At 41.9% G+C, this 13,163-nt stretch overlaps 1 protein-coding gene across 2 annotated transcripts in view; it reads right to left on the bottom strand.

Moving 5' to 3' along the window:
- Acsl3 (acyl-CoA synthetase long chain family member 3) overlaps positions 1-13,163 on the bottom strand; it is a 60,422-nt gene that overhangs the window by 22,322 nt on the left and 24,937 nt on the right. For both annotated transcript variants that reach the window (XM_052749983.1, XM_052749984.1), the window contains exons 2-3: positions 10,035-10,452; positions 915-1,092 (exon numbers count right to left, since the gene is read on the bottom strand). In XM_052749983.1, coding sequence (XP_052605943.1) covers positions 915-1,092; positions 10,035-10,412 — 556 coding nt within the window. In that variant the 5' untranslated portion in view covers positions 10,413-10,452. The remainder of the gene's footprint in view (positions 1-914; positions 1,093-10,034; positions 10,453-13,163) is intronic.

The raw sequence follows: 13,163 nt of genomic DNA, 5'->3' as shown, positions 1-13,163 counted from the left end.
AACTAAAGAAAGAAGAAAAGGGGGGACTGCGGGACAGGTGCCTCAGAGGTTAACTAAGAGCACTTGCTCTTCTTGCAGAAGACCCACGCTCAATTCCCAGCACCTACATGGTGGCTATCTCCAGTCCCAAGGGAATTCAGTGCTCTCTTCTGACCTCCATGAGCAACGCGTGTACCCATTGCATAAAATAAAATAACTCTTAGAAAAGAAAAGAAAAACAGAGGAGTGCATAACAAGAAGTCTGCCGAAGCACTGTTTTTGTTTCCTGTTCATTTACCATGACTTTGGCACCCAGACTTCCCAACCGACCTTCCAGGACTGCTTTGCAGGGCTAGCCACCATGATCACCATGAAAAACTTCAGCCATACTAAGATTCTTCACCATGTAACCTAGCGCTTGGAAGTCCACCAAGTTATGACAGGGATGTACTCTAGGGGTTAACTGTAGCTACTAGCAGAAGTGGATTAACAAAACGGCAGTAGGTCCAAAAAGGTCCCTAAGGGATGGTAACCAAGAAAGGACCCTGTAAGTTAGGTCTAGTTTTCCAGATGCAGAAACCCCCCTTAACATCTGACCAGCAGGGTTTCTTCCCAAACTGATTCTTTTTTTCAAAATAGATGAATGAATGAATGAATGAGTATCTGAGTCCTAACAAACACCCCTCCACTAAGTAGATAAAAGAAAAAACTGGTATCAGAAAGTTAACCTCTCAAATATTACTTTAGGGCCAAGTGTGGTGGCAAACACCTCTACTCCCAGCACTTAGCAGGCAAACAGGTGGACCTCTGAGTTTGAGGTCAGCCTGGTGACCTCACAATGAGTTCCAGGACAGCCAAGGCTATGTAGAGACTCTGTCTCAAAAACAAAAGAACAAAAAAGAACCATTCTTTTAAAAAGTGTCGTCCATACGTACGCTGGAAGTTATACATGAAACAGGCCTGTGCGGCAATCATCCACTCAGCCCTGGTCTCACAGAAGATGGCGATGTTGGTCTTTGGTTTCTGGCCCAACATCTGCAACCCATTTCCAAAGTCAAGGGCTCGAATGAAGACATCTTCATAGGAAAGCCAATTATAGTGCCCCAGAATAACCTGATAAAGCAAAGTATAAAACACAAATATCTTTTAACATGGCCAAAATACTATTTTACAGGAAGAAATTAGAGCAAATTTCAGACTTTATATAGCCAGAAAGTTATATGAATATAAAACATATTAGCTTCAAGTAAAGATGTATCTCTAAAAAATAGCTTTGTGACATTGTCTACGACAACCCAAATCCCATGTTAGCGTTTAACTATGACAGAAGTGGGAGTTGGCTTTATTTCTGGTTTTCCAAATTATTCAGAATTGAGCTAAAACATCAGGATCTATATAGCTCAAGACCAGCAGAGTTATACAGTAAGGCACTATTTTATGCAGTGCGGCCTTATTTTAATGAACCATAAGACAAGCTGGTGTGGTGGCGCATGCCTGAAATCGACACTTCACAAGTGCAAGGATCGAGGTCACCATGAGTTGGGGATTATACAAGATGGAGGTAGGGGAGAACCCTGAACATGTTTGAAGGAATCACAAAGGTCAATTCCCTAGACAGATGGCCCTATACTAATAATTTGTTTAGAGAAAAATTTGACTTATTCTCTGCATGAGAATTTTTGGATTTCAAAAACAGATGGTATGTGATCTATAGCTAGAATGTGACCCTACTGTCCAAGTTCATAGAAATATTTATGGCCACTTAATTTGAATAATTATCCATCATGATAAAGTACAAAGTCTCTCTACAACTAAGTGGAGACTGAGTTATATTATTCACAGTCCCTCTGTTTAAACCTCCTATACTTAACCAGCCTGCAGTATTTTATTTGGATTTGTCAGAAGTGCAGGTTACCCAAGCTTACGTTAATAAGCTTCTTTTAAAGCTGGTTAACAAATTCCTGTCTTTAAGGATTTTCAACTTAAAGACAATCAATCAATCAGGATTTCCCCATTATATGTAAAAACTGAACAAAAAGCAAACTACAAATGCATACAGCTGGTTTCCAAGCATGGCTGTGCTAATCTGTGTCTCAAGCATCTTAAAAATCATCAGCACAGGGACTAGAGAGATAGCCCAGAGACTGCTTTTCCAGAGGACCCTGGCGTGAGTCCCTGGACCCACATGGCGGCTCACAAGCATCTGTAACTCCAGGTCCAGAGGATCCAATCAACACCCACTTCTGGCCTCCACAGGCCCTGGCACACAAGTAGTGCATAGTCATACATGCAGGCAAAAACACTCATACACATAAAATTAAAATTTAAAATCAAAACCATCTGAACACATTTATTTCTAAAAATGCAATGTTCCCTAAGAGGCTAGATCGATGAGGGAATAAATGGTGCCCTCTGGTGTTCTAGTCAGTATAGATGTAAGATTACACTTCTTTAACTGGAGCAGTCCCAAACTCTCACCTTGCTCTGCACCCCCAGGAAATGCTCAGCATGGGAGCTCCAATGACTTCAAAAGGAGCTCTGTGTGGGTGAGAAGACAGATGAGAATTTGGCTAAAATGTGCAGGAACCGGACTATAGTTACTAAGAACTATAAACTCCAAGATAAGAATGGGGCACCTGCCTAGATTCTAAACCTAAATGACCAGCTTTACCATTGTCTAAGAACGTGGAAAAGTCACTTAATATACAACCCAAATATATAAACTCATGTGATGATGCCACCATCTCACAAAGAAATGAAATTCTAGAATTTAATTCAAGTGCCCATGTCTATAATCCCAGTACTCAGCTGGCTGAAGGAAAGGATTGCCTTGAATCTTAGGCCAGCCCAGGCTACATAACGAAAATTCAGGCCACAAAGGAAGGAAGGAAGGAAGGAAGGAAGGAGGGAGGGAGGGAGGGAGGGAGGGAGGGAGGGAGAAAAGGAAAAGAAAAAAAAAAAAGAACTAACCGGGCCTAGCTGGCACCCACTTTTAATCCTAGCACCCAGGAGGCAGACGCAAGCAGATCTCTCTAAGGTCAAGACCAGCCTGGTCTACACTGAGTTCCAGAACAGTCAAGACTACATAGCAAAAACCTGTCAGGAAGGAAGGAAGGAAGGAAGGAGGGAGGGAGGGAGGGAGGGAGAGAGAGAGAGAAAGGAAAGAAAGAAGAAAGAAAGAAAGAAAGAAAGAAAGAGAGAGAGAGAGAGAGAGAGAGAGAGAAAGAAAGAAAGAAAGAAAGAAAGAAAGAAAGAAAGAAAGAAAGAAAGAAAGAAAGAAAGAAAGAAAGAAAGAAAGAAAGAAAGAAAGAAAGAAAGAAAGAAAGAAAGAAAGAAAGAAAAGAAATATAAGGGAAACCTGGGTTTCATTATTTAAGGCACTGAGTGTCCTAATTAATTATCTTTCTCACAAAGGTTACATTTGTGGACACTGTCTACCCATCCGTATCTGGCTCATCCTGCAGTTTCTAATCCTAACTGTTCCTATGGCTAACCCAAAACTAAACGCATTAATTTAACCCTCTGCCTATGCCATTAAACACTGCTGCAGAAGAACATGAACCTCACTAAATGCAGGACCACAGATTTCATCAGCCCACAGTCTAAGACACTTCCCCAGTTATTCATTTTCTCATCCTCTAATAATTGTAAGGTTTTTCTCTCTTTAAATACCCTCCCTCTAACTGGAAACAACAATCATTGTCGCCCACTTCACTAAACCATCAGAAATTAAACAGACACTCTTAAACCTTCTACCACCAAACTGAATAACCCACATACACCGGTACTCACATTCTGCAGTCCACATGGTTGGATGTCCCTGACAAAAGCCAGACTCCCACCGGGCGGTGGTGGCGCACGCCTTTAATCCCAGCACTCAGGAGGATCTCTGTGAGTTTGAGGCCAGCCTGGGCTACAGAGTGAGTTCCAGGAAAGGCGCAAAGCTACACAGAGAAACCCTGTCTCGAAAAACAAAAAAAACAAAACAAAAAAAGCCAGACTCCCAAGGACTGCTTCAAACAGCTCCTCAAATTCCCACCTCCACTACAGCCACCTGTTTTTACTTGTTCAACAAGGTATCTGACAGACAGACCAAACTCAGCAAGTCCCAAACCGAAAGTTCTCTCACTCGCCCCCTTTTCACTACTCAGCTCTACATTATTCCTATGTGCGCAGTAAGTTATTAGCCTTAACGTTCATCTTCAGTCTCATCTCTAAATCTATCCAGAGTCTATCAACTTATCTACAAATACAGCCTGATTTCTTTCATGTCCATTACTGTCACGCCAGGCCATCTTCTCCATAATTCACACCACCTTTTTTTTTATTAAGGAATTTTTTATTCATCTTACATACCAACCACAGATGCCCCTCTCTTCCCTCCTCCTGCCCCTCCAGCCTTCCCCTCCCACAATTCACACCACTCTTATCCCTACAAACACACAAGCAAGGTCCCTTACTTCAGACTGCAGGCTGCTTCCTTTCTAGTAGCACTGAGGCCCAGGACCGGAAGCTATAAGCCTCTGTGACCCTTGCAAACCCCTTTCCAAACTCACATATTAAAACTCAACCCCATCCTTTCTGTTCTTCAGAAATGCCAGAATAGGGGAAGAGGGTGCCCTCTCCGGGATCCTTAAATGATCCACCCCAAGTCCCTCACTCAGCTGAGCTCACTCTTATCTGGGACCCACTACTCTGTCTTCCTGCTCAGAAGGTTCTTTATCCAAGTTTGCTAGATCTTGTTCAGGTCTCATCTTAACTGCAACCTATTCAGGCAGGCATTCCTTAAATCACCCGTCTGCTTTTCTTTTCACACTATTGATGAGCTAAGACCCATGCCAAGATGAACCAGTGTGTCTTCTCGGTGCTAAGACACTCACTCAGTGATGATGCGCTCAGTGTGTGGAAGAAATACCTGGAGCCATAACCATGTTTGCTCTCATCCCCATTCAGTCCTGTTGCCATACATTTGCTCTACAACGCAAACAGGCTCAGGACTCCTGACAGTACAGTTCTCAGAGCCGCTTCCTCGTGGTAACCTCAGGTGAGCATTCTATCCTGGAGCTATAGATCCCCAGTCCTCGTGGTAACCTCATGTGAGCATTCTATCCTGGAGCTAGAGATCCCCAGTCCTCGTGGTAACCTCAGGTGAGCATTCTGTCATGGAGCTAGAGATCCCCAGTCCTCGTGGTAACCTCAGGTGAGCATTCTGTCATGGAGCTAGAGATCCCCAGTCCTCGTGGTAACCTCAGGTGAACGTTCTATCCTGGAGCTAGAGATCCCCAGTCCTCATGGTAACCTTGGGGGTCACTTGGTTCTTGCCCATTTGGCTATTTTTTATCCTGTCAAAGGAGTGACACACAATATCACTGTGTGTGTCATAATATCAATTATCACTCAAAGAATACTATCTAAAAAAGTATAACTTCCTGGAATGTAGAACCTTAGTATTTTAAAGCTGTTCCAGGAACATAAAAAATGCAATGCTTTTTGATGACTGTCTTGCACCTCAAAAGAAAAATAATAAATGGTGACAGCATACAGAAGTTATTAAAATCAAAGCACACCAACATTTAACCATTAGGACATCTGGTTGATGTGACAGTCTAATAGAAATCAAGATTTCAGACAGCTGATTCAAACCTCTTTTAAGAACGAGGTTGTTGGGTTTTCTCCTCATTCACTATCTAGAATAGAACTATTGCAGAATTACACATTTCCTGTCTTCTTTAACAAAGTATGCCTGGCTTTCTTTAACCTTCTCTTTGTGTTTTGGGCTTGTGTGATTTGGGACACGCAGTTAACAACAGGAAGTAGGGACAGCAACCATGAAAGGGAGATCCATAGGAGAGTGAAGAAAGAACATAGCCTCGATCCCAGGCCAAGAAAGCTACTACTTTTCATATGAACTATGATGTAAATGTCCCCACAACTCAGAAAGTGCAGGAGGGTAGTGTGGATTATACTCATTGTTAATAATAAAGCTGATTGGCTGATGGCTAGGCAGGAAGAGATTGGAGAACCAGACTAGGAGAATTCTGGGAAGAGCAAGGGTGGAGTCAGGGCAGACACCAGCCAGCGTCTGAGGAAACAAGGCATGTAAAAAATGAGGTAACAAGCCACGAACCACGTGGCAAAGCACAGATAAGAAATGCAGGTTAATTTAAATTAAGAAATAGCTAGGAATAAGCCTGTGCCGTCGGCAAAGCATTTATAAGCCTCCGAGTGATAATTTTGGAAGTGAGTGCAGAACAGTGTGGGACAGAGAAAAGCATCCGTTTACAGGAGGGGGCCATGTTTACACAGGGTTCTACTACTATTGTAGCCCTGGCTGGCCTGGAACCTCTGTCTATCCTCCTGCCTGTCTCTTTCCTGAGTGTTGTTGAATCATAGGCTTATTAGTAGTGTGAACCCAGCCGAAAGGGGAAAGACGGTCATTCTCCATATTTTTGTTTGGATTTATTTGGGGTGGGGGAACCACCTGAGGACTGAACCTAGAGTCTTGAGTATAACAGGCAACTAACTAACTGTTCTACTACTAAGCTGTAACTTCAGCATTTTTTTTTCTTTTTTGGTCCTTTGAGACAGGATATTGATATGTAGCCCAGGATGGTCTTGAATTCATAATCATCCTACCTGAGCCTTCAACTGCTAGGATCGCAAGCATATGTCACCCAACCCGACTTTCCAAAAGTAAGTATCATAATAAACAGAAATGATAAACACGTGACTCTGAAGAAAAAGACCACACAAAAGCCAGCACTGAGAAAAAACAAAAGAGGAAGCTAGATCAACTAACAAAGCATGCCTACTGACTTTCATGTTAACTGTCTGAAATTTTCTATAACCACTATTAACTACATTCTCTCTAATGTGTTTAGAATATGTATAAAACATCAAAAGTGTCTCATACTTAACAAAATAAGTATTGAAACAGTTTGTGTCTAATGTTTTAGTTCTTCAAGATTTCAGGCACACTTGTACCAGAAGAAGGCTCTGAAATCTAGCCATTCCCTGCCCTTCCTGTCTACAGGGCACTGGGCAATCCATTTGCTGCTGGGAAAGCTGCAAGCAGATTCCACGTAGTTTCTGTGCTACAGCTTTGTAAGCCCCATTCGGACAACTAAGACAACAAGTCAGTATTTCTGAAAAGGCTTGTCGGGCCTCAGAAACATGGCAGCTTCTACTCCAGGTTTGTGTTCCCCGTTTTCCATCTTGGTGAAGATGGTGGTCACTCTTTGTGGAGCATAAGATTGTCACCACTGCTGCTCCACCTTATCACAGCCCCAGAGCTTAGAACGATGGTTAGGGCACTAGGGAGACAACACTTTGAAGTTCATTATTCTCAAGAAGCCTGGGGCATAGAACACTTGCCTGGCATTCGTAAGGCCCTAGGTTCCATCTCGGACGGACACACGAATGGAGAGGGACACATACATATACACATATACACACACACACACACACACACACACACACACACACACACACACACACACAGAGAGAGAGAGAGAGAGTGAGTGGACTAATCTGAAATAAGGTTTGCATAACTTTGCTTTAACAATATTTTATTCTATGCTGCCACTTCTCAAAGTAAGGACTATGGTGATATTTTATTTGTACTGAAATGTGATTTTATTTGTATGTTAATAAATAAAGTTGCCTGGGGGTCAGAGCTAATAGCAAGCCATAGCAGAAGCTGGGTGGTGGGGGTACACGCCTTTAATCCCAGCACTTGGGAGGCAGAGCTAAGCAGATCTCTGTGTGTTCAAGGATACAGCCAGCATGGAGACACATGCCTTTAATCTCAATACCAACTATAGAAGACCTGGAGGTCTGTATAGATGGGCAGTGACGAGGAGGTCATGTGGTTGGGTTTACAACCAATGAGAAGGCAGAACAGAAAGTCTATAAGACAGACAGACACACAGGAAGTAGTGCTCTGGCTGAGGAGGACAGCAGCGGCAGTGAAGGGTAAGGTTTTTAGCTCTTAGCTATTGCTCTGACCTCCTGGGCTTTTTAACTCTGCAATCGGCTCTGTGTTTCTTATTAAAAAGATGGTTACATCTACAAAGGACACTTTTAGATATTAATACACATAAGCTCCTCAAATTGAAGGTTATCTTTAAATGTGGTAACTATTCTAATGAAAACAAGTCACCAAAAACAGGTCTTCTGTCTGCTGTGGTAGCCAGAGCAATGCAATCAGTCCCAGCGCCCTGCAAGTCCCAGGGAGGCAGGAGGATCAAGAGTTTGATACCAGCCTGGGCTGCATGAGACTCTAAAAATAAATGAAAGCCTTCTGCCAGCCCTCTGCTGTCTGTTCAGTAAGACTAACTTAAGCTATGTCACCCAATACCCTGCCGTGACAGATGCTGGTCCTGACACAACACAATGGGTGTGACAAGAACCCAGAGCACGTGGGTGCGTGCAGGGTAAGCTTGCTTAACTCAGTCTCTAGCTTGCAGCCCCCATTCCCACAGCTGCTACACATCAAGAGAAACACCAGTCTTGGCTAACTGACAGCAAAGCACACTCTAATACAGACAACAGACAGTATGTTTCACTTATTATATATACAAAACCTAAAAATTAATTCTAGGTCCCCAAAACAGCTGATTCTAGACAAGAAAAATATAATGTTTTTGTCCATCTATATATAACCTTAGAAAAAACTGATAAACCACAAATGCAAATTTAACAGCAAGTACTAATAATAGGCATATCTTCTGACAAAGAATTCAAGGCACAGACAGGCCTTTAATCCCAGCACTTTGTGGAGGTAGGAGGTAGGCAGATCTCTGAGTCTGAGAGCAGCCTGGTCTGCACAGTGTTCTAAGACCTAATTTATAAATAATAAATAAATAGGAAAATGACATCATAATTGTTTGGCTTTTTCCCTCCTCTCTGACAATCTGTAGTTAGTTACAAAAGCCTGCGTTCAAATCCCAGCTTTCCACTCAGGAGCTTTAGGGTCCTTGGTTCGTTAGTTAGCTAATTCATCCATGCTTCAATGTTCTGATCTTCCAAGTAGAGATGACATCATCTAACCCATAAGGTTACTTCCAGTTTTAAAACAACGTGATACTAATTAAAACACCTTGGCTCATAAACACTAATTCCACAGTCATTAAATAACTTTTCTAATGCCACAAGACTAGTAAGTGGCGAAACCAAAATTCAAACTTGCATTCTGGAGCCAAAGCCCAGGCTCTTAACCACACTATTTCTATCTGTAAAGACAGCTTGTTTCTGTTTCAAGCCAATGGCAGGCAAGATTCTCTGCAGTGGTTAAAAAAAAAAAAAAAAAAATGTAAGTCATACAATTGCTATAACCAAAGTACTAAGATATTAACACCCACTGTAATTTCCATGAAAAATCAAAACAAGTCACATGGTGCCAAGCACCCTAGAATAGGGTTCCCACCCCAAACTACCTAGCAGGTTTTGTTTTTGTTTGGTTGGTTTTTGGTTTTTCTTTTAATAATTTATTTAAATTTTTATGTACACTGGTGTGAAAGTGTCAGATCCCCTGGAACTGGAGTTACAGACAGTTGTGAGCTGCCATGTGGGTGCTGGGAACTGAACCCGGGTCCTCTGAAGGAACAGCCAAGTGCTCTTAACTGCTGAGCCATCATCTCTCCAGCCCCGTTTTTTGGTTTTTGGAGGTTTTCTCTATGTAGCTTTGGAGCCTTTCCTAGAGCTCACGCTGTAGCCCTACCTCTGCCTCTGGAGTGCTTGGATTAAAGGTGTGTGCCACCACCGCCCGGCTACTACCTAGGAGTTTTATCCTAACCCGAGGAGATGCCAGGTTCAGGAGCCCCACACCAGGGCACATTCTCCATATTTGACCATTTTGAAAAATATGGTCAAATCAGTAAACGTGAAGACAGAGGACTGAAAGCAGTCTATGGCCCTGGAGGGAGACTTTCTCCTACAACACCAGCAGGTTCCACCTGCAGGAGACTACACTTCCCACAATGCTAAGTGTACAAGGAGAGGAGGCCTGTGGGTACAAGTATGGAGGGGATTCAAGGCAGCAGAGATCATCTTACCTTTTTAAAAATTTTTCCATTTGGTTGAATTTCATCTTCCTCACTCAAAATTTCACGTGTTCCCAATAGCCTTTTGTCCTTAAATTTATCTTTTGCATATATAAAGACTTTATCAAGTGTATCGCAGCCAGGATACAATACTGAAGCCAAACTGTCCAAGCTGTTAGTAGATCTGTATGCAGAATCCGGTTTTGAATTGACAGGCTTTGCTTTAATTTTGTTTGATTTTTCTTGTCTTGACTCACACAAAAAGTAAAATGGAATGTATGTTAAAATAGTATAGAGTGATATTATAAAATGTATGAAATATAAAAGTATGGGGTTGATGGTTTGTTTTAGCTTCATGGTAGATGGTTTTGAAGATGCGTGGTTATTCATAAGTGTTCAAAAAATAGAATTAACAGATTTCAACAAGAATCTGGAAGGAAGAAAAAGAAATAGGTTACTTCAAGATCACTTTAGAAGAAAAACTCTTCAATATTAGCTAGGCAACTAGAATTGTCTTTGGTGAGTTAGTATACTGGCCCTCTGTTAATACTCTAAACTTAAGAAACTTAGTCTATTAACATTTTCCACATACTGGGAAAAGTAGCCTTTCCAACCTAACCTTACGTATCCACAAATACTTCAAGTAGTGAGGACAATGAGGAAGAGGAAAAGAAACCACAAATTTGCCCACCTCATGTTCTTATGTTACAGTAGCATCAGCCACTATAAATACAAACTGCGTATTTCCCAGTGAGCCCCATCAGTACTCTATGTAGTAGTAAGGAACTGGACTGGCAGACATGTACACTGAACTTTATTTTCCATGGCAGTTCAACATGTTGGTCAATTTTTGCAGATCAAATTATGAAGCGAGATGGTAAAGTATGCATGACCATTGTGTGTCTTTAGCATTCACCAATTTCCTGATCAACACTGGTGCAGCCATTATGGAAATCAGTATGGAGAATTCTCAAAAAGCTGAAAGATCTACCATATTACCCCAAAGGATTCAACATCCTACTCCACAAATACTTGCTCAGTATATCCACTGATGCTCTATTCACCATAATTAGAAAAAGAAAACAACCTAACTTCAACTGATGGATAATATGTGATACATATTCACAAGGGAATTTTATTCAGCTGTAAAGAAAAAAATCATAAAATTTCAGGTAAATGGATGGAACTAGAAAATATACTGAGCAGATAAGCTAGATCCAGAAAGAAAAACATCACATTTCTCTCTTAATTATGGATTTATGGATATCTGAATCTTTAGATAGGAGTATATAACCTGGAATAACCATAGAAACCAGAAATTAAAGAGACCATACTTAGGGAGGGGCATTTCTATGGCAGGGGGAAACAGTAGGACACAGGGGCTATAAAGGGAGAAATGGGGAAAACTGGAACGGGGGAGGGGGGATTACCTGGAAATGCAAAGGGAGGGAGAAAGGACAGACAAATCGCATTAAGGATGCTTGAAAGCCATAGGGAAACATTTTAGGTTTACTTATAAATATACTTATAATATATGTAATATAGTATGTGTATACAAATATACATACATACACATACTTTGAATGAAGTTATGCCACTTGAGGTGATAATGCCTTCCCCAAGAGCCATATACTACCTAACAACAACCCCAGTGCCAGGCAGGGGAAACTTTCAAGTTGGTCAGGAGAGCTGGAAAGACTCCCAACAAGAAAGGCTAGTATGGTTGCCTTTGGTAATCTCCCAGAACTTAGAGGCAAGACACTATTGCTAATACCACCACATACTTCAGACACAGGACTTAGAAGAATCAAGCTGGAACTGACCTGGAAACCCCCTCACTGAGGACTAGCTCTCACAGCATCTAAGGGTGCTATGCAAGCTGCCAAGTGAGAAAAGTAACCAGCAGTCCTACCCAGCTGTGATGGCCTATGAACCACAAGGACCAGCATGGCAATCTTCTCAAGGGTAAAGTAGTGACACAAACTTGGGATAACCACAACTGTCTAACTGAACGTTAAGGAATTCGGGCCTAGCTGTAACCCTAGCCAACTACCTGTGGTTTCAGGTTATGGACCCTGAAGGAGAACATACTACTGCCACTTTCCTAAACCAGTATAATTTCTAACTATATTCTAAATACTTAATTCTTGTACCCACAGATAAGTGTAGCTCTCTCTCTTCATCAAAAAAATTTCTTTTTGCTACAAATGGACTTCATTACAGAAATCCACAACTGGTTAAAATGCTGAGAACTGACTATGCAGTACCCAACCCCAACTGATACAACTATAATACAAGCCCTGCACCTAAGGCTCAGGGAACATCATGGAAGAGTGGACAGAAAGACTGTAGGAGCCTCTGGATACCATCTGTGAGATGCCTTCTAGACATGACAGGAAAACTGTCTTCAAAATATGGCAGCTCCTGTACAGTTTCAACAGCAACTGACATGCCAACTATGAAAACCTCACAAGACCCTACCCCTGGATGAAGAACTGCAGAAATGACTGCTGAGAAAGACAGAATCAGTCTTCTCCAGGGATGAGGTCCTTCATAGATTATCCAATCCCAAATGCCCAGTTCTAAACAAGTATATATGTGAGAAACACTAAATGTACTCAGCAGGCACTCTCCTTCCTCTCCCCCACCTCTCTGCCTGCCTCTCTCTCTCTCTCTCTCTCTCTCTCTCTCTCTCTCTCTCTCTCTCTCTCTCTCTCTGTTTATCTGTGTTTAATAATTGAAGAGAACATGGATTTGAGTGGGGGAACATGGTAGGCATTTTAAGAAGAGGAAAGGTGGAAATGATGTAAACATAATACTTGCATATAAATTCTCAAAACATTTATAGTAAGATGGGAGGGAGGGAGAGTCAGCCAGCCTAATTTACAGAATAAGAAAGATATCCAAGCCAGGCGATGGTGGTGCACGCCTTTAATCCCAGCACTCGGGAGACAGAGCCAGGCGGGTCTCTGTGAGTTCAAGGCCAGCTTGGGCTACAAAGTGAGTTCCAGGAAAGGCGCAAAGCTACACAGAGAAACCCTGTCTCCAAAAACCAAAAAAAAAAAAAAAAAAAAAAAAAGAAAGGAAGGAAGGAAGGAAGATATCCAAACCTGCTATATACCACTAGTGGGCAGCCAGAAC

The sequence above is a fragment of the Peromyscus californicus genome, unplaced genomic scaffold, assembly GCF_007827085.1.
Source record: "Peromyscus californicus insignis strain IS unplaced genomic scaffold, ASM782708v3 Scaffold_21__1_contigs__length_65335640, whole genome shotgun sequence".
Lineage (NCBI taxonomy): Eukaryota > Metazoa > Chordata > Mammalia > Rodentia > Cricetidae > Peromyscus > Peromyscus californicus.
This window is presented reverse-complemented; position numbering and strand designations above follow the sequence as displayed.